The following is a 21800-nucleotide window of genomic DNA, read 5'->3' on the forward strand; positions in this document are numbered from 1 at the left end:
ATTGTACAGTTCGGGATAAACCGAGACAGCTACAATCAACAACTAAACTGAATTTCTCACCTCATTTAAATAATATTCAGTCAGATTCAACAACTTTCATCATGCCGCCCAGCCTACTTTGCTCATGCTCAATCCTGAGCTTGCACTACACCTGAAATTTCTGTTTGAAGTAAAGGCACCTTATATCAATACAGAGTTAGTATGATAGTAGCATAATGGCGCCCAAATTATTTTTCTCTTTGGTCACAGAAGGTGATTGCTCCAAGAGAAAAGCTCTCCCTGTGCGCAACGGGGACACATCACTGTGAAACAGAGACAACCAGAGTATCATAGTAAAATGTTGTAAACAAAATAAACATCTTGCTTCATTGATAGGTTTCTCCATCACTCTCCTTTTATTGGGGCGCTACATCATTTGTTTACTGTGCACTTATTTATTCAATACTCACTATCATGTCTGTTTGCTCACAATTGTACTCTATTCTGGTTCCCTTTGACATGTACCTTATACTTAAATTGAAGTAGCCCTCAGTGTGGGGGATGGGGGGGGGGTCATGTGGGGGTGGGGGATGGGGCGTCATGTGGGTAGGTGGGTGGTAGAGGGGTGGTTGTAGAAGATAGGGGGTGGATGGTGGGTCCCCAGGGAGGGAGGGGGGTGGATGGGAAGATGGGTGCTGGGGGGGATGGGGATGGGGATGGGGAGGGCATTGGTGGTGGGTAAACATTTTGGAGAAAAAAAAGGGGGGATGGTAGTGATGACAGACAGACCAGAGTTGCCCTAGGCTCTCCCAAGAGGTATATACTGTATATATGCTGTATGTCTGTCTTCTGAGTCCAAAATAAATAAAAATAAAAATAAAAAAAGTTACCATTTGGCCCTAAGTGTTGTCTCTGTGGTTTGATGCTAAAACTGACCTCTAATTTTGGGAAAATGCATGCAAGTGACTGTTAACTTTTCGGGCCTCTTTGAATAACAAACTAAAACTGCATTTACTGAAATTAATAATTTGAATGGCTTACATTTTTCAATAACTTTCAACAGTTACCCGGCCTAAAGGAAAGATAGATGTTGCTGCAAGGACATATCCATGCCAAGCCTAAAGCTCATCATCCAGAGAACACCCGTGACGAAGAACTAACAGGTTGGCCGACATCAGACTATGCAGAGTGTACCAGGTGCCCAAACGCAAACCTGAATCTTGTGTCCATTTTTACCAGGAGTTGGTGGACATTCATTGAAGCGTTCTGTTGACAGATTTGCACAGGTGGTGGAAGGGGGGATGCTTTAGTCTATTGCCAATTCCTATGCATGCAAGCTGCCCCACTGTTTATTGATTGACTATGCCCTGGGGAAGGGGTGGGGGTGGCTGAGTGGAGAGAGAGAAAGCAGAGAGCAAAAACAACCACCTGACCTGCTCTCCCAAATTTAGGGTGTGGATTTGGAGGAGGATGGGAGTGGGGGATGGGGCAGAACAACAGGAGCTCAAACAAGCACCAGGGAGGGATTGTTTGCTTGTCTCCCTGAGCCTGTCGTAAACCTTGCTGTAGAGTTTAGCAAAAAGTTGGGAGAATCAGTCTTCACACCTCGACAGCTGTACAAGAGAGGGTGTGACAACAACAGTATGTGTTTTGTTCACTAGTATGGGAAGCTCACACTCTGCAGCTTTTACACTGCAATCGACTCACTCACAAAATGGACACTCTTCACCCATCACTTGCTTTTTGCTCCAATGTCCATACAGTGTATCAGGGACTGAGTGAGATGAGGGTAGTATTTCGGTCGTCCCATTTGGAGCGATGCCATGTACATGCCATTTACATACCACCCACCCTAGAGCTAAGGTCACCAGCCAGCGAGGGATGTTATTGTTTTACTGTCGGAATGGATCTATCAGAGGGGGGACACTACAGTCAACAATAATACATGACCCCAGGGAATGAACTGAAAATGGCACTGGCTCTGTGCTCGTGCCATTCTGTAACCTGGTTTTTCTGTTTTGATCTGCAAGGGCAAAACAGACTGATGTAAAAAATATCTATATCTATGGCATAACCCCACTGGGCACCATCTGAATAAGAATGACTTATTTTATGCAGGCTTATGCACAATTTGTCTTGTTTTCAATAAGCTTTATTTACACTGTGGCCATTGTTTAATGACTAATGTTCAAAAACGAGGCTAGTGGGGTAGGAAGAGGTAGTGCTTCATTGAAACCAATGCAAAAACCTGTGCACCTACAGTACGTTTTAAAACGTAACATTATTTAATTCAGTATATTCAGGAGAATGTCATTGTCATTGTTATCTGCGTTGATTGTAATAGCCACAACCAATTCTCTGCGGTAGACCGTTCAACTGTGAATCACACAAATGCCAATTTAATCATTCACAATGGTTAGCTCAGACCACACAATCTGATTGGTTAAAAAGTGCTTGGTGATGTGTCTCCTGAATGGATAGTATGACATGACCTGATCTTCAAGAATCAGCCTTTGTCTTATGATGACTGTTGGACAGATGATTCACTTACTTAAACAAATGTATCTGTTGTAAGTCGCTTTGGATAAAGGCGTCTGCTAAATGCCATGAATGTAAATGTAATCAATAAGGTGTCCATTAATGGCGTGTCACCTACATTCCTCCTCCTTTGCACCTATCACATCAAATGTAGGCTAAGTTACTGCATATGGTTATGCCTAGTAGCAATTCTGTCAGCTGAGCGCACAGAGGGAAGAAAAAAAAAAGTAGTCACATGTCTATTTGAGAAAAGATGGGGATGTTTTTTTCTCCACCCTCCACGTGTCAAAATATGCGAAGCAGAAGGCGGGATCAAAACAAACCGTCTGATTGGCTGATGATGCGTCACCAGTTCAATGATACAGAAGGCAAGCGTTGTCTTAAAGCAACAGGGAGCAGGGCCATGGGGTTCATCAAAAACAACCCTCCAAAAGGACCACCTTAGAAAGGGGAAAAAGACATGCGAGGGGTTCACACTGTAATGAGGAGACCTTGTAGTACTTCTTAGAGCAATTTCTTTCAAATAAAATATACAACAGACCTCATTATAATTACGTTTGTTTAGATGTGGGCTAAAATGAAATATACACATATAGGTGTGGGTTGACAGTAGGCTATACATTAGGCTAAACACAAGATAATATAACCAATTATTGCCGCTGAAATACATTTTTAAAAAGTGTTTACTGCCATGGGGTTTGCCTGTTGGCAAGCGGACACATTTTGTTTTACTGTTACTTTAAGAGAATGTATTTACATGTACTTGGTGACGATCAGTAAAGAGGCGGACCCAGAGCCCTCTGGGCGGACCAATTCTTTACTGGCAACTCAGAAAAAAACACCCTGCCAGAGACAGCAAACATTCATCTGTGTGACTGTAATGCGAAAGGGTAAAGGATACGGATCGCTTTTCGATCCCGGAGAATCAAGGTAACAGAGAGTTGACAAGATACCACCAATCACAACGGAAGGCACATTAAGTGGCGGTGAGTTTTCTTCCGTTTGCAATTCAATTAAATGTCATTATGCTGAATTTGGCCAATCTTATTATCAATGCTGGGAGTTTGCAAACAAGTGTGCTCTGAACATGCCCGGGCATCAGCGAATCGCATGATGACAGGGAGCGGACAACTTTCCGTAGGATAAACGTAGAGAGGTCAAGTTAGCAGCGAGGTTATCGATACCTTTGCTGATCACTTTGTGTTACGCAAGTGCTGGAAACAATAAACAGCTGCAAGAGGGAAATTATTTTGAGGTGATTATACAGTAATGTGAGGTGTGGACCAGCTGTAAACTACTCGCCCATTGACCTGCATCGGTCAGCCGCCTTTATTAATTTAATGTACTTTAGAAAAGAAAAGATTTCCATGACAAATTCTGTGCATTCATTCAAATTCCAGTTTTCTGGAGAAGACCTCAAACCCGTCAAGAGGGACGAGCGTTCCTCTCACACGGCTTATTTCTTCCGTCATCATGTTCCATTCTTCATAAACAGCTCTATTGCTACATCGAGCTTACAGAACTATAGAAAAGTATTCGCGATACACCGCATTTCTGTCAAGTGGTAACATTTTGAATCTACCGGTAGTTCGGACTGAGATTTAGCCGAATCATACACAGGAGCGCAACTCCGGTATGTGTGGCCACGGGTTACGTGGAACGACTTCGCGGGACAAGCCACGCTGGATCACAGGAGTAGTTTGGTTTTTATTGCAACAGTTGAGAGGTGGGGGTGAGGGGGTGCGTTCGACTGTTCTCAAGCAGTTTATTTTCCATTTATTTGATTGCCCTCTCGTCGCAGCCATTACCATGATTTGATGAAAGTGTTTTTGAATGAACCATTCGATTTATTAGTCTCTGGCACTTTTCACTTCAACGCTCAGGGGCCGATCGTCAGTAAGCAATTTACATGGCATTATGCTTATTGTTCACACGTCAATATAATAAGTATAATGACAGTTTAGCAGTTAAAAAAAAAAAAAAAGTGCAATTACTAGGAATTTGCACTATTCTTTTTGTCAAGTCAGCATGTCAACAAAAATACATTATACATAAAACGTATAAAATACAGTTATTCCCAATAAAGCATACTGTCATTAGAATATTGCGTTCTCCCGTAGCCCCAACAGCAGGGGCCCTGGGTATACAGCTCACCTTGTGTCCTTAACTCCTGGAGAGAGAGAGAGCTGTGGAAGAGAGCCAGTGCACAGATGGAGCAGCAGAGGGAGCCACTCTCTGCTGCAGCACAGTCGCTCCGACCAAACCGTGGTGGTTGGCAGGCCTGCCCTCTGCCTTAAGCATGGTGTGTGTCTGTGTCTGTGCGTCCGAGTCATGCCAGCCTTCTGCTCACTGCCAGCAGGAATTCAAGACCCTGCTTACTGTGGTCATAACTGACTAGCAACAGAAATGCACGGTCGTGGTATCTGAATTACAGGTACGACAGGTACGGCCGCATAGTGTATTCTGTTAAACTGCCCATTGCCTCAAGGTTCCGCTCATTTGCCTAAGTTATCACTGCAGTGTTTATTGTAAATGGACACATAAGGGGTTGTTTAATTTCAAGAAACACAAAAATAGTGTGTAGTTGACCCAAGTTTGTGATTAACTGAGTTCCGGATGTCAATATAACCATGAGGGATGGGGCGTCAGTAGGTTCAGGCCTATGTTAGTATGTAGGTCTTTGCTGCCCGTTGCGCCCTGTCATTGTAACTGTCAATGTGAATCTAGGGGAACATTGTTGTGACCTCATCATTCAGTGTTTTTCCACAGCTCTTCTCCTTTAAACATAATCCTCTTTCAATCCAATGTGACGTGACATAATATGAAGGGACACTTCCACCACTGTGAAATGATTGGTGTCACCTCCCTCAACGATACCACAGATCCGATTTCAACATTCAGATTTGCAAGTCAATTCAACCTATTTGTCACTGCTTACACAACAAAAGGGAAAGAGACACTTTTGGGAAGAAAAAAAAAAAAAAAAGAAACAAAAACGAAACAACACTTCATAACCTGGCACAGGGCCAGTTAGGGTGTGTGGTTGTGTGTGTGTGTAGGGGGGGGCTGAAGCGAAACTGGTTTTCTTCCCTCCCTGTGCGCCATGTGGAGTTTCAACAGGAACTGTTCTGGAAGGCTAGTATTAGCGGAGGTACAGAAGCACGCTGCCAGCGGTTGAGAGAGAGAGAGAGAGAGAGAGAGAGAGAGAGAGAGAGAGAGAGAGAGAGAGAGAGAGAGAGAGAGAGAGAGAGAGAGAGAGAGAGAGAGAGAGAGAGAGAGAGAGAGAGAGAGAGAGAGAGAGAGAGAGAGAGAGAGAGAGAGAGAGAGAGAGAGAGAGAGAGAGAGAGAGAGAGAGAGAGAGAGGCCTCTCAGTGTGCAGGGGGAATCTAATCCTGCGCTCTGTGGCACACTGAGGCGGATTAAGGTGATTCTGTGGAAGAGAGCCTCTGGGGGTAGATCTTTTGGTGCTCAATTATAGTTTGCCGCATTAGCGTGAGCAGCTTGGCAAAGTCCGCTGTGGCAGATAAGGTGCAGCAATTTCAGTCTCATGCTGGGTCCCCTATAATTGGCCCTCGTGCTGCTCAGCGGCATTTTTCAAGGCAAACACGTTTGAGTCAGCCACGTTCAGAAATCAGGCATTTTTAAGCACTCAGTGTTTCCAACGTAACGCAAGCCTATGTTTTGCATGTGTTATTGATGTGCGATGTGCACACAGTTCACACATAAGCCTACTGTAATCCCCAAGCCTTTATGACCCATGCGTCTTGCATACTTGGGAGTGCAATCAATAATGGCAGTTGTCATAATTGCTAACAGCAGTAGTTACCACCTACAAATTTGTATTTTCCACTGTCTGATTTGTGGTCATGTGCACACACGCACAAAGTTGTTCTCAATTCATTTTCTCTCTCTCTCTCGCTCACACACACACACACACACGTACATACATACAGTATACTGAGTCATTCTCAAACACACACGCTCTAAAGTTTCCGACCCATGTGTCCTCTCCAGGGAGACTACCACTGAGGCTCCTTATGGACGATGAGGAGGAGGACATGTCACGGCCCATCTCTCAGCATTGGGGAACACCCTTCAGGGATGTCAAGTATGAGGACAGGGCCACACAGACGACGGCTGGCCCAGTCGTCGCAGCCCAGGGACACAACAACAACACAATGCCCTGCGGATCACAGGACCAGCCCAGGATACTCTTTCATGGTACGTTGGGGGGGGACAATACCGTGCATACCATATCAGTCTTCCAGCTTGATGTGATGGGACATGTCACTCATGTGTCACTTCAAGTTTTTCATCTGTCTCAAGGGGAAGTTGTCCAGTCATAGAGTTAGGGTCAAAGTAAGTTCAGTTCAGTCCAAAAACTAATGGGGGTAGACATGAATTGGCCCCCAGTACTGATGGCTTTCATCAGAGCAACATTGATTGAAAAGGAGTGAGATCCTCTCTCTTGATACTTGTCATCGATATCATTTTGGCAATGGGTCATGTATTCTGTATGCTAATGTTAAAACTGTACTGCCAGGCCTACATTTGCTATTCTTACCAGATTAGAATCACTCAGGGTTTTTCCACCAAACAGACCACGAGTCTCTGTTTTGCAATTCAAAGTGGTATTATGTCACGTCCAGGTATCGAAGAGTGTAGTAGATCATCTCAAATACTGTATGTATTTATGCACACACTTGTATCACACGAGCGAAAACACAGACAAGACGCCAATTCTCACACACACACACACACACACACACACACACACACACACACAAATGGGCGTATCAATTTTAATTGGATGTTGTCTGCTGGGATCTAATTGAATCAGTCTGACATCACTCTAATTGAATTGAACTGTTTGGTAATAGAGCCTGTTTATTGACTCAAACCAGTGAGAAGTGCTGATTGTTTCTAAAGGTCTGGGCCAATGACACGTAAACACAGTCTACTGTTCATTCAGCAACATTAACCCGAATGTAGAACAGGAACTATGCTCAGTGTCATCTTATCTCCACTCACAACTCCCAGTCGGCTCAAACACGCTCCTCCACCCCTCCCAAGCACTTGGAGATAGTTTTGTTTTTTTTCCCCACAGATAGAATAAAAAAAAAAAGTATTTGTCCCTCCCATCTGTTGACAAAAGAACAGGCAGAGCTCTGTAGGATTACATAAAGATGATTGTTTCGCAGCCTTAATAGCGTGACGGGAGAAGCGCGTGCCAGAGGCGGTGACTAGACTCCGTGCCAGCGCCCAAATGCTGGGTCAACAAGGTTGTTGATGATTTGATATATGTTTGAGATTCCGCCTACCCAACCCTCTCTCTCTCCCTTCTGGAGTTTCAAGTCTCGCCGTATCATTTGACCATAAGCAGCCAGATCTGATAGAACCGGTTTTGTGTTTCTGACAACGATATGGCGGTACACTAAAGTAAATATGGTGATTAAGCCGGCATTCGTGACAGACAAAGGTGTCTCTGTGTCTGGGGCCGTAAACACTGCCGGTAAATCAAGAAAGTTTGACTTGTCATGTGACTGGAGGGGATTTCTTTGGACAGGCTTCACTAATCTGTCCAGTACTAAGAACCAAAGGGAAAGGAAACGCTTGCCCCCCTTTAAAGAGTTATCAAGTTCTCAGACTACTGGGCTCAGGTCACTCAAATGTATCAATTTTGGTTTAGATATCATCTTTTATCTTTGAAGTGAGGGTTAATTCAACGAATTGAATGATGTTTAGTACTACTGATCATAGTAGTCGACATGTCTTATTTCATTTCATTTAGCTTGCTGGAACGCTTTAAGTCCCCAGCCCTTGACCCCTAATGACCCCTAATGTCATCATGAAGTAATGATAGTGAACCTTTTTTTCCCCCCTTCTCCAGTTAACGCTGGATTTCGCTCACATTTCCCAGCGTGTTTCGAGCCCATGGAGGACCGGGGAGGAAGGCAGAACCAGGAGGAGCAGGGGAGTGAGGAAGAGGAGGAGCATAGAATGGCAGAGAGGCCCGAGGAGCCGGTTGGAATGAGTTCCGAGGCACGTATCGGCCAGAAGCTCCGGGAGATTGGAGACCAGTTCCACCAGGAGCATGTTCAGCTGGTAAGGGTTATTTTAAAATGTTTATTTTACCAGACAGTCCCTTTGAAGTTGGAGGACCTGTTTTGCAAGTGAGACCTGGCCAAGGTAACAGCTCGAGTAAAAAATTTAATTAAAAAAAAGACATTCTGCATTCAAGAAACAGACATTAAAACAGTACAGCAAATGTACATCAGAATATACCTGCCATAAATTGGTCACCAACTGGGCACTGGGGTTACAGTGGGGTTACAGTGGGGTTACAGTGGGGTTACAGTGGTGTTACACTGGGGTTACAGTGGGGTTACAGTGGGGTTACAGGGATTGGGCCTCACAAAGTCTCACTAGAGGCCCTTGGATGCCGTTAAATAGCAATATATCAAAGAGGAAGCCGCATGCGACGCATGTGCATCCCAGCGTTCTGTCAGCACACATACGAACGCGTACAGTTCATTTCCTGGGAGCACAAAGGGATGGACAATGACATTGTGTTCTACTGTATGTTTGCCTGCTAAACAGCTGAGTTTGTTTGGCTTCCAGTGACGAGACAGACAAAGTCAGCTGGTCCAAGGGTCTAGGAATGACACCCAATAGTTTCAGTTTGCATTCATTGAAATGCGCCATAAGCTTGGTGGTTGGCGGCGGGGGTGGCTGGGTTCAGGGCCACCCACTGCCAGGCTGTGGCTTGTGGCCCTTCACTGTGAAATGAAAGAGACCCTACATTTTGCCAGCTGGGGTGGCCACAAATAAGCCTGCTAAAAATAGGCTGTGTGTCAATGGTTTAACCACTTTCTTGGATCTAGTTCAGTTAAACCATTCCCCCCCCCCCCCCCCCCCAACACCACAAATGACCAATAAGATATGCTGGAGAGTGTAGCATGGTCACAGAATCCCAAACTGTTAAAAGGACATTGGTTGTCAGTTTGACACTGCGGAAAATCTAACCTTTGTCCAACTTACTCCTCAAATGTACACCTCAAACTGGCAAAAGAGGTAAGGACTGGGTTGCCAGTGCTGTATCACACTTCCTTCAGATACCTGACCCTTACAGTCTATAGGAATTGTAGTATCAGATGACAGGGTGGAGGTAGAAGTGAAATCCTTCCCTTTAGCTGTTTGTGGAGAAGTCTCCAGGTGTTATCTGTGGAGAACAGATTGAATATCTCCTCCTATCTCTGATCTATTCTCATCCTTTTGTCTTCCTCTTTACTGTAATTTAAAAGCAAAAGAGGGAAGAAAAGAGAGCTCAGACAGGGTAGTTTCCCCTTAATCCATCCTGTCCATTCCCGTTGGTGGACTGAAGTCGAGAGGTTATTGAGGTTGGCCTATGTGCAGTTGACTGTGCGTCAAGGAAACACACTTCGCTTTTGGATAAAAGCCTCTGCTAAATGACTTAAATGGAAATGAAACAGGTTAGCATGGAAATATGGCAGAGATTATATCAGCCTTTTTGACCTATGAGCTGCTACTTTCCAGACTCACTCTGCTAGCACAGTGCCCCCAGCATTCAACCGTAAGAGAGGTGTTTGCAAATGACTGCATACATTTCTAGGGTTGCTTACACTAAACCTGTTTATTCCACTCTGAATGGTTTCATATCACAGTGTTTACACTGTAGTGCATGAGTAGCTAGTGTCAATGTCCTCCTTGTAAAACAGGCTGTCAAAAATAATAGTCTTGAACTTTCCGCTGTAAAAACAAACAAACTCTGGGATGGGAATCTAGAGCCTTATCTGTGGCAGTAAGTACTTTGCCATGTGTGACAGTGAGGTGTGTCTGATAAGCAGGTTAGAGGTCTATGACTAAGAGTTTAAGAGAGAGAGAGAGAGCGAGAGAGAGAGAGAGAGCGAGAGAGAGAGAGCGAGAGAGAGAGAGAGAGAGAGCGAGAGAGAGCGAGACAGAGAGAGAGAGACAGAGAGAGCGAGAGAGAGAGAGAGAGAGAGAGCGTTTTGTGTGACTGACGCGGACAACACTGAGCGCTACTACTGTGTCTGGGTAGACTCAGCTCTGTTTATATGCAAAGCTAAACATAGACTCTGACTCACACTCTTACACAGACGCAGCCAGTAACGTGACAGCTACCCACAATACCACACACGCACCACTGGCTGGCTTGGTGTGTGCTTGTGTGCGTATGTGTGAGAGAGACAAAGAGAGATAAGAGGTATTGGGGTTTTTTTTTTTATCAAAAAGACAGTAAGGAAAGTTTGTTATTTTATCCTGCGTGATCTGTGTCACCCAAGCCGACCGTGTGCTTATTCAAAAAGGAGAGAACAATCGCTCGACACACATATCCATAGTGACATGTGTAAATGTTTTCGTATTGAATTTCTGGCTGGCCTCTTTCAGTCACTTACACACGGCTACTCGTGTGTGTGTGTGCGCGCGCACGCACGCATGTGTTTGTGTTTGTGTTGATGTAACCAGGGAGATGAGGGGAGGGAAAGAGACAGGGAGTATTTGTGGTTACGGTCTTATCTATCCGATTTAAGTAGAGGAGTGGACTAGTTGTTACTGTATTTGATTACCAAGTGTGGCCAGTAAAGGCACTATTGTTACCTGCAAGACCCTTGAGCCCCCCTGCAAGGAAAAGCCCCAAACCCCTCTCACCTAAACGCAGGGGCAAACACACCCATTGGCTGCTCTGGACCAGTCCTTTTTTGCTTTTACTCTACTTGAAGATGTATCCAACTGAAAAAGCAGAAAATACACACATTTCTCCTCTACCCCCCAATAGAGTTTAGCAGGAGAAGTCCCAAGTTGAGCATGCCAGGGCACTGTTTAAATAGGCACTGCAGCATAGCATTAAGACAATTAAGGGCAATTAGGGTTACGTTTAGTGGCGCTGGTTCAATTCAGTTCAGTCTGCAAGTGCTGCATCAAATAGCCTGTGGCGTTCTCTGATTGCTAGGCTGGTAGAAAACCCTCCTTCTGCTCTTTGGAGCGCGAGAGAGAGAGAGAGAGAGAGAGGGAAAGGGAGAGACATCTAAATTGGCAGATGCTTATGCAACCCGCTGCAATATCGACTCCAGCTCCGCAGAAAGCCAATTGAACAGAGATGAGAGGGAAGAGGGGGAAAAAAGCATTTGCTGGAGCCTCTCTGTGTTTGTAGTCCGGGAGGGCTGCAAACCCAACGGAATGTGACAGGCTTGGGGAAGGCATCTCCATAGGAGGCAGAGTCCCACATCGGTTTCCTTTCTGGAGCGTGCCTTGTTATGATAATTATCCGGTGAACTTCTCCATCATGAGAAAAGCCGGTGAAGTGATGAAATATGTGGAGGCCTCTCCGAAAGCCCCTGCCCCCTGTGAGGAGTTTGTTTACGACATAGCATAAACTCGTCCAAACTGGATGCACAAGAGTTTGTGGGTCTCGACCTAAAAAAAAAATAGGAGTGAGCCCCCACCTCCTCCCGGTGCCTGTTTATCTGCCGCTACTCTCTCCCTCTTTCTCTTCTCTCCCTCTTCCTTCCTTATCACTGATGTCTGCGTAGTGAAAGGCAGCTTCTGCAGCCAATGTACGTTCTAACATTAAATCAGTCAACCGTCACACAACACAACTACCAATCTTTATGAGAACCTTTTCCTGTTATCTCTCACTCTACCCCAACTTCGGCAGAATGCATAATCTCTGCTCTACCCCACACCTAACCTAATTTGTATTCCTTCCTTCTGATAAGGAATTGTGGTTATTGTGGCCTGCCAAGACTTCTTGTTAATGCCCCCATCCCCAGCTTCTCAATTCAATCAATCCCCCTTTACTCCTCCACTGTCACAACCACTGCTATAGCACTATTTTGGGAGCTCGAGCCACTATGAGGGATATCACTCACGACACAGACTCGAGAGCTCCATAATCCTATTAAGTGTGATTGTCTTATCGCTCCTCCTGTCAATGGGGCTGAAATCCTCTGTGGACAGGGATAGCCAGCAGGTGTTCTATATCTACCGTCTCACAGATTAGGAAAGTTAGCTGCTGGACTTTCCCAGTGTGTCTCACGGGGAGGTGTCTTTTAAAATTTGGCGCACACATGTGTCGTCTTTTTATACTTGGGTTTTGTGCTGTGTTTTGTGGTGTCTGGTGTTTGTTGTGTTTTTGTCTCGCGTTTTGTCTCCTTTGATGTGACAGGTGTACTTGTTTTAGATTGCTTACAGAATAGGCCTAGTCTTAACTCGGGCCCCATCCTGAGCCATCCCAGCCTCATCTGATGTCTCTGGCCATGCACATGTAGGTCAGACAGAGCTTCGTGACAGCCATGTTGCACACTAAACACAAGCTGCTGTTGTGGAAACATCAGAGCTGCTTCAGGGTTTGGTCTAGACGGCTGGTTTACCACCTTTCACACTGTCTTACCTCAAACCCACTACGTCATGATGAATTCAGGAAACGCAAGGCCTTGAGAGAAACCTTTTCAGAATAACTGCTTCATTGCTGCTGATAAAGATAACAATAGTAATAGTAATGAAGATGTCAGGCAGCAAGAACAGAGAGACTAAGACCGAGTTTCTTCCCCCACGCCATCAGGATCATCAACGATGACCCCACCAGTGCCCCCCTCAAGTCACTCACACACTCACTGACATCATAACACATATGCACACACATAATCATCCATCTGCTGTTTATATTGCTTATACTGCTTATACTGTTCATATTGTTTATACTGTTCATACTGTATATTTTTTAGTGCTTCTATTTTATCTTATTTTATTCTATTTTAAAACTTATTGTATTGTTGCACTACTCTGTGGCACTGTCACTTTTGCATTTCACTGTATACTTGTATGCACGTGACAAATAAAGAATCTTGAATCTTGAATCTTGATGGTGGAAACTGTGAGGATACTCAGATCTCTCCTTATGTTTTCTCTTTTGCAGTTCCTCAGACATCAGAGGGAGCAGCTGCCCGTTTGGTTACGCCTTACAATGGCCCTCTACGGCTTCCTGTTTCAGAGAGAGGGTGTGGCCCCCCGCCTGAGAGGAGAGGAGAGATGAGGGGGTCCCCACATGGCCCTCCTCTCGTCCCCCGAGACGAGGGACCGGACTTTTAGGTGGCACTGTATGATGGAACACGGGTTTGGATTTTTTTTTATATATAAAGACGAAGAAGAGTGGAAGAAAGCGCGGGTCACCGCTGGACGGAGACTAAATCACGTTGTTTTTTTTTGCCTCTCCAAGAAGAAGCCATGTTGTTTGAAGAGATATTTTCAAAAAGAATTGTAAGATAAACTATTTTGTACAGTGAAGAACAGTTCTTTTTATTTGAGATTTTTGGTTTTGTTTTTCTATCTCAATGTCTTGAAGGACCTCCGTCAGTTCAGGGAATGCCTTATTCTCTCCTGCCACAGTTTGAAGGATTGTTCTGAAAAACAAGCAAAAAGGAGATGAAGAGAGAAGGATGAGAGAGAGGAGTGGTCTGCAAGTGGACACACTGTGGCATGGAGGTTTCTGTGCTGAAGTTATTCATCCATGAACTTGACGACAGGCGCATTTCCAATGTATTCTCGGAACAAAAACCCTTGTGCTTCATTTTTTTACTGTTCCACACTGGTATATTTGAAAATGGTTGTCATAAGAATTCTGTGGTGTTGCAGTGTTTGTCAGAACGAAGTCAGTCTGAATATGTGTTTCATTGGCCTCTGTCTTAGATGGAGGGACATTGTCTTAACCTATGTCTTTCACTGGCGTCATCCTCCAGCGGTTTTTAATCCCTCTCTCATGTTATCTGAGCGGGTTTTAAGGCCAGGTTTGATAATACTAGAGATTATTACCTGCTTTCTATGAACAGGATAAATGCATGTATACTTGAATTTATGTGTACTCAAGATTCTAAGACGTAGGTCTGCGTTCAATCAAGCGACCTTTTCTTTGATTTTTACATTTTTGTGCGAGCATTACTTTTGGGATTCTTGTTAACGACACGTTTTTAGTCGCATGTTAACCGAATCCTATGGAAAAGTTGTGAAACCAAAAACATGGCTTAAGCACAAATGTATTTGTCAAAGTTCTGGGACATATCTCGTTTCAACCTGTGAGGCTTTAGAGCAGGGAACTGCGGTCAATCAACCTCGGCTGAAAAGCTTTTATTGTATCCCAACTTTTTTGTCAGGGCTTTTCAGGATTTCTTCCTGTGGATGATGGATTGACAATCACAACAGACCGACCCCCTGATAAGCATCAACTTGTTATCTTTGTTGCACTGTGTGAAAGAGGCAAGGTTGTCGTGATCAGCGACATTGAGGTTTATGGAGAAATACTGTAGCCAGTTGAAGGCAACAACACCTTAGGGATCAATTGCAGTTACAATCAAATTGGCATGCAAGTGAGATCATTTCTCTCGTAAGGCAATCTTTCGATGAAGGCTATCTTCAGATTTAACGATGTCAGTTCAATGAAATATATTTATCTTCTTACTCTCAACGGTCACTGTATCAGATTATTAGTGCAGCTCATTTTGGCTGCAAGCCACAATTGCAATGCATTCAAACATGATGAAATAGATTTTTGGTTGTTCGGAAAAAATGTCAAACATGTATGAATTTCCACAGCTGTGGTAACTGGCCTAACTGTCTTAAGCTCTGACTGAATAAGTTGAAATGGAAAACTGATTCTACTCACTCCCATCTCTCACTTTGGGCCGTATCCTCACTTGAGATTTGTATGCATAACTCCCCTTAACATCAATATATGATACAAGCAAAAGTTTGAGAAATGTAAATGTATGTGCATCTCGAGTTAGGATTCTGCCCTCTGATGCCGTTCATTTACGTCCCAGGATCGTTATATGACAACAAGACAGCATTTCAATACTCGTAATGACCACTGCTTTTGTTTGTTTTTGCACGAGACAAGAGTAAACTGGTTATTTGAAGAAATACATTTAATAGTGGTTTTTAAAGGTGTGTCAATGGAAGACAGGATTTTGATCTGGTGTATAAACAAAAAAATGATAATATGAATACGTTTTAAGACACTGATGGGTTTAACCTTTTTTGTTTTTTGTTTTTATAGTTCTTCAGGGAGTAGGTCTTGGGCCAATCTAATACCTGTCACACAAGCTCAGTACTGGATGTGCCGACATCAACCTTTGTTGACAGAATTAGGACTGACCACCTGTGATTGGGCGTGGTCGACACAGGCCATTGGGTGTGTGGCAGGCGTTGGATTGGCCACTGTGACGCTGGACAAACAGATAGGAGTCTTGGACAACAATCTCCTCCCTCCATTTAAGTCACCTTTTTCATGCAACAGTATAGTGACTAGGAGTTTAGCAGTAGGTAAAATCAGCTACACAGTTCAAAATTGTTCCAAAGTACGGCAGGGGTAGTATCGTGCCCTCCTCAGATGCCGTCCCACTGACTGCTTAATGCTTCTTCAATGTGCAAATTCCAGTTAAGTAGGAACTTTTGCATTGCACTGTTTTGTATAGAATATATGCTATATGCACTTGCTCTGCCCGTATGACGTCAACAGATTAATTTTGTTCTTTGTGGGATCATTTACACCACAGGTACTGTAGCTTGATAAATGTCAGGATTTACCACAGTACCTGTGTTACATTCCACAATTGATTTGAATATTTGACGTGCCACAAACCAAATTAAATTAATAGTGGGACATAGTGTTGTAGACCAGAAGAAAAAATAAGTTTATGGAGCATAGTCAGGTCTTGGCCCTTAATCTTTTATTTGTATGTTTTACTGTGTAGAGTCATATAACATTCTGGGGTTGGATTTGTGCCACTTGGTTTCGTCATTGCACACTTAGTCCAGGAAGAGAGAGCAGCTACTTCAGAAGCACATAGTATGGAATTAGTTTGTTTCCTGCAAACCCTGAAAGCTGAGCCAGTTGAAGTAGCTGTCACTCTTTCTCTCTCTGCTCCTTCCCTGTCCTACTCTGTTCATCCGACTCCTCTCTCAAGTGTCCACCTACTCCCGGTTCTCTTTAAAGACATGTCGGTTTAATTTCAGTTTGTTTAGTTTCTTTGAAATAATTTATTCTAATTTATTTTATGTATATTTGCTCAGTGCTACTGTATAAATATCTGGATGTGTACAGTTTCTTCTTATTGTTGATGTGCATTCAGAGCAGTGGGTTTGTCGTGCCCGTGTACTGAGAGGACGGACTCTATGTGCCTCACACATTCTCTTGCGAGCTGTGGGTCTTTAAAGATCACATGAACAGACAATCAAACAAATGTGCCTTGTGAGCATCAGACCAGCCACACAATCATCTATTCTGGGCATGATTAGCTAAAGACAACGGTCACAGCTGTCCGACTTCAGTTGGGGCTTTCATAGGTTGAGATTTTGGGTGTGACACAAAATGTCCTTCTACACAAGCTGCCTGGTCCACCATATCCTCAGTTAGGCACTCGCTTGACCCCTGAGCCCTCTCAGCACACGGCCCGGTTCATCACCCAAAACTCAAACATCAATATTACTATTTGCCATCAACGTGCACTGGAAAGTCTGTTTTTATATGTGTATATTTTGCGCCTCTCTTTCTACTCCTGGACTGAACCTATGCGCTAGATTCTTATGTCTTTCAAGATCTGTAATATGCTGGATTGACCTAGCTTGGCTAGATTTCTGTGCTTTATCTGTCTTAAGTCTAGTAGCGATGTAGGTCTAGGGTACAAGGAGGAATGAACCACCATGGTGCCCAGTATTATTATTTTGTATGGAGGAGGGGTTGTATGGTCATCCTGTGGGTTTGGTGTTGACGTCAACCCACAGAAACCAACCATTGTCGCAACCTCTCCTCAGGCTAAAAAACATGTGGATATGTTCAACCTTCAGTGTCTTGAATATCAAGTCAAATTTTTTCATTCGGTTTTGTAATTTCTAAACTGTTAAGTGCTGTGATTTGTGTTTTATAAACGAAACAAAAATTCAGCTATTCTTGACTTTTTAAAATTTCTAGCAAATGTTTTGCATACTTTTGTAAAAAACTAAAACAGAAATACAGAAACACAATTTCTCGCTTTTTTAAGATGGCTCTTTAAATGTTGTGGCATTTTGTTTTTACCAAGTCCGCTGTGTCTCTCTCAGTTCAAGGGCTTTTTTGATATATATGTATATGGAGTAAAAATGCATGTCCAACATTCCTGAAATCTGTATCTTAAGGGTTTGAATGTAATGTAATTGAAAGAAAAACCACAATGTCTCTTTAAATGTATGAACTGAACAGTAAACCTTACGTTGAACTCCTGCACTGTGCATTGGGAGTCCCTTGCCATTGCCTTCACATTACTCGGAGCACTCAGAACCGTCTCAAGGATTTCACAGTCGTGTGTCCTATGAAGTGAGACCCAGTCCAAATGTAGCAGTTTTGTGAAGCATTGACTGTGTTATCTTTGAGAGCGTTCTGTGTGCCCTGCACGGTTTTCAAACAGCGTGGAACATGGGGGAGGGAGGGAATGGAAAGGGGTGGGTGGGGGGGACAGTTGTTTTTCTAGTGCAATATGCTGTACATAGGAGCTTGGCTCTACAAATCTTACATTTTCTCTGAATTTCCTCTGTTAAATGGGTACATTGCTGGGTTTTATTTCATTAAAATTTTATGAATATACCAAATGGCTTGTGTGTCCTTCATACCCCTTACCGCAAATGGTATTTCAAGCTTTGTTCATGTGCACCAAGACACAATAATGAAGATGTCTTGAGAGGGCATCACACATAGTTCATCTCTCAGTGGAGCTGACAAAAGCTGGTAATGAATAATGTATCTTACAAATCCATTTCTATGCCACTCAAACACACCCATTTATACACAAAGAACAACACTATTTGTAATGGTTCAATGCTATGTAGTGTTTACCTTGAGTTGAGAGTCAAATTACTGCTGAGGAAAAATATTGAACAACAAAATAGAAAAAACCATGACAAATGTAAATGCTATTATAATGTCAGAGATAATATTTTGTTCCATTCAGTCAAATTTGAGAAAGAAAATGCAATATACATATAGGGTATCTAAGTAATCTGAAACATTTGAGAAAATGCACTCTACAGTGTCAAATATGTTTTGGCATGTCATTTACTGAATTGTCACCACAGTATACCAAAATCGCACCAGGCAAAAGCTTGCTAACCCTGAAGGGATACTGGTCTTATGGCAGAAACCATAGTTACAAGATTAATGCTATTCAAAGTACCTGAAAAGTAATATACCACCAACAATGGGAGCATTTCATAAGCCTCTGAGGCAGTGGGGGACGTCGGTGCACCACTTCCCCCTGGGGGAGAGGTAAGACCTGTGACTCTTCTGTCACCTGAGTTCTGCTCTTCTCCCCGGGGCCCCTGTTTTGTACAGACTGGTGTTGTAGGGAAGACATACATGTGTGGGTGTAGACAGACGTGGCCTCTGGAAAGTGGAGTACGTGAGAGTACTGTGTCCATTTTAGAGGAAGGGGCCTTGCCTCAGCTCAATAGATCTGTTATGAGGTAAATCTGTTACTATGTCGCAGATTTCCAGCAATGACAATGGACATGAATGATAATGGACATGAATGATAATGGACATGAATGATAATGGACATAAGTGAGTCCTGCTGCATGGCTGTCCTGCTTTTTGCAACAATGTGCTAATTGCCCAATCATTTGTTGATACTGAGAAAAATATAAAGGCACTTAGAAATTAAGCAGTTTTTTCTTTAGTTTATGCGGAATATCTCCTATGTACTATTTTTGGCCATTTTCTCAAGAATGGGTTTGTGGTCTGTTGGAGAGGCTTGCATTTGACTGTGGAAGCTGAAAACAAATCACTGGTAGACTGATAGTGCTCAAGGCCTCTATTTGCATAGAAAGTGTGTCTGAGCACAATGTTAGACTGAAACTGACAATGGCGCACTGTGAAGTCTCTTTTAAGGGTTGTGTCTTCTGGCTATGGAAAGTACTCATAGTTCTCAGCCCTGATGTTTGGGACCTCATTGTGATGCCCTCTTTAGGCGTCACTCTCACTCTCTAGGGCCCAGTCAATTTTCCCTAACCCTAACCCTAACCCAACGGGATTTTTCAAATAGCTTATAAGCATTGTGTAACATATAGGCTTACAGTGTCTCATACATGTTTGATTAGTCTTTAAGTTAGCTACTCTAGTCTCTAATATTACAAGTTTTTACCACAAAATTGAAAAAACGGTTACCAGAACCAAAACGCAAGGTAATTGGAAAAGAAAACATACAAGAAACTGGAAACCTATGTGTTACACAACACTTATATTAGCTATTTGAAAAATCGAGATTGGAAATATGTATGTATGTATATATGTACGAGGAGTTTCACTTCAAAACAGCAACTTAACCACTGTTCATTGTACCACACTTGTTGTTCTCTGACACACTTGACAAAACCTCAGTCTGGAAACTGCAGGTCCAAATTTTTGACCTAATTTTACTTGGTGGTTGAGAAACAGCAGCAACGTGTGTGAGGGGGGAGAGAAATAATGACTTATAACTAAACTCATTTATCAAAGTCAGTGTCCTTTTATTCAGATACTTCAAACATAAATCCACATTCAAGATGAGATGCTACTCTGCTACATACAATCCCTTAGAGACAAAATACCATAGCCTGACCAACTCTTTCCCTCTTGCCCTCTAACTACGCCCCCCCCCCCCCCCTCTAAAGTTAGGCTCTGTCCCCTGGGACAGTGGTAAATAGAGATGAGGGAGGTTGGGAGGGGTTGGAGTTGGGGATTGGGGGGGGGGGGGGCTGCTTGCCTCAGCACTTTCGCAGACAGCCCTGAGCTGCAGACAAAGGCCTCTCTGTTCCCCTGGCCGCTCGCTGAGGGAGACACCCAGGCGATACTGCCTATCTCTAGGGTCACGCCCCAGAGCAGCTCCCTGCCTCTTGTTTACATGGCAAAGCTCTGCAGGTTAACCCTTCACAGCCCAGAGTGCTGTGCAGAGAGGGAGTACCATCAGAAAGCCTTGGTTTTTCAATGATGGTTTATTCTCTATGAAACTCAAAAGGGTGTGGTGTGACTATATCTAACCTTTGTTCAATATAAAACTAGCCTGCTAGTCATCTGAAATATGTTGACATATGCAAAAATAACATTATTATTTAATAATAATAATTTAAAAAAACGGTATAAAATACAGCTCACCTTACTGACTTAATCTTTGCAATATTATGTAATCATCATACATAACAATGGGATTATATTTTTGTATGCAACTATGGGTATTTGACACATACCAGAGAGTTTAAAAGCACACTTATTGATGTGCTTTTAACTGTGGATAAGCAGTAAACTGAAGACAAACTGCAAATACTGTGTTGACAGGAATCTTTTATCACCTTGGTTCACCAACCCATGGAATGACCTCATGTGGTGAGGTAGTAAGAGTGGTGATGTTTCAATTATCACCTTAAAATATCCTTCCTTTACCTCTTTGTGTACGGTGTATCAATCGGAAACACTGACAAAGAAAAAAACTATTCTCCAGGTTTAAAGCAAACCGAAGGAGGGGTCCTATCCTCAAAGGAAATGGACATCCTGCCTTTAGAGAATAGGACCGAATCGACCGACATCGTTTGGAAGGGCACATACAGTGTGTCTAAGGTGTACAGTTGAATTGGGGCAGTAGTCCGTAACGCATGATTCAGCTGCAACAGAGAATGACTCAGGGGGATAGCGTGACTTCCCTTACAGATCAGTCACTGCTTTATGGGCCATTTAAAAAAAATAAGGAACTCACGTCCACCAACCCAAGGTCAAAGTTATCATAGATGTTTGAGTAAGATAGTTAAGTAAGTGTTGACAAACATTTTTTATTATTTCCTCACAGCATGTACAGTACTGTAGCTATTTCTCCCATTATAGTGAATCTCGCTCAACAGTTTAACTAACAATTAGTCGGTAATCACAAAAGTAACGTAACATGTCACCTAGCATGTCGACAGGAGAGAATAGATTACTGTAAATGTTTCTGTTGGCACTTTTTGAGTTGGAATTAGTTGCTTGATTTTTTTTATATTTTAGATGAATTTATATGTATAGTAAGCAATCACAGTTTCTGTAACAGGCGCAGTACTACCGTAAACTACACAGGCCTGCTGTAGTACAATACGTTTCTGCTGAGTTGTCCAACCTGTAAAGCAGATTGATGGTTACAGTTATTTACTTAATGTGTTAATTAAGAAATGAATGATGGGTTGAACTTTTCATTAGATGACATCAAATGAAATGAGAC

The 21800-nt window shown here is 43.1% G+C and overlaps 1 protein-coding gene across 1 annotated transcript; it reads left to right on the forward strand.

Annotated features, from left to right (window-relative positions):
• Positions 1-3393: 3393 nt before the first annotated feature.
• LOC310818307 (bcl-2-modifying factor-like) lies at positions 3394-18121 on the forward strand. Its single transcript, XM_083689191.1, has 4 exons — positions 3394-3503; positions 6532-6738; positions 8408-8622; positions 13475-18121. The coding sequence occupies exons 2-4, from the start codon at positions 6555-6557 to the stop codon at positions 13589-13591; spliced, it is 516 nt and encodes a 171-aa protein (XP_083545317.1). The 5' UTR covers positions 3394-3503; positions 6532-6554; the 3' UTR covers positions 13592-18121.
• Positions 18122-21800: the final 3679 nt, after the last annotated feature.

This window comes from Argentina silus (genome assembly GCF_951799395.1).
Source record: "Argentina silus genome assembly, chromosome: 17".
NCBI lineage: Eukaryota > Metazoa > Chordata > Actinopteri > Argentiniformes > Argentinidae > Argentina > Argentina silus.

Coding starts and splice junctions, on each gene's coding strand:
- LOC310818307 (XM_083689191.1), top strand. CDS start 6,555: ATGGACGATGAGGAGGAGGACATGTCACGGCCCATCTCTCAGCATTGG. Junction 6,739..8,407: donor GCCCAGGATACTCTTTCATG/GTACGTTGGGGG, acceptor CCCCTTCTCCAG/TTAACGCTGGATTTCGCTCA. Junction 8,623..13,474: donor ACCAGGAGCATGTTCAGCTG/GTAAGGGTTATT, acceptor TCTCTTTTGCAG/TTCCTCAGACATCAGAGGGA.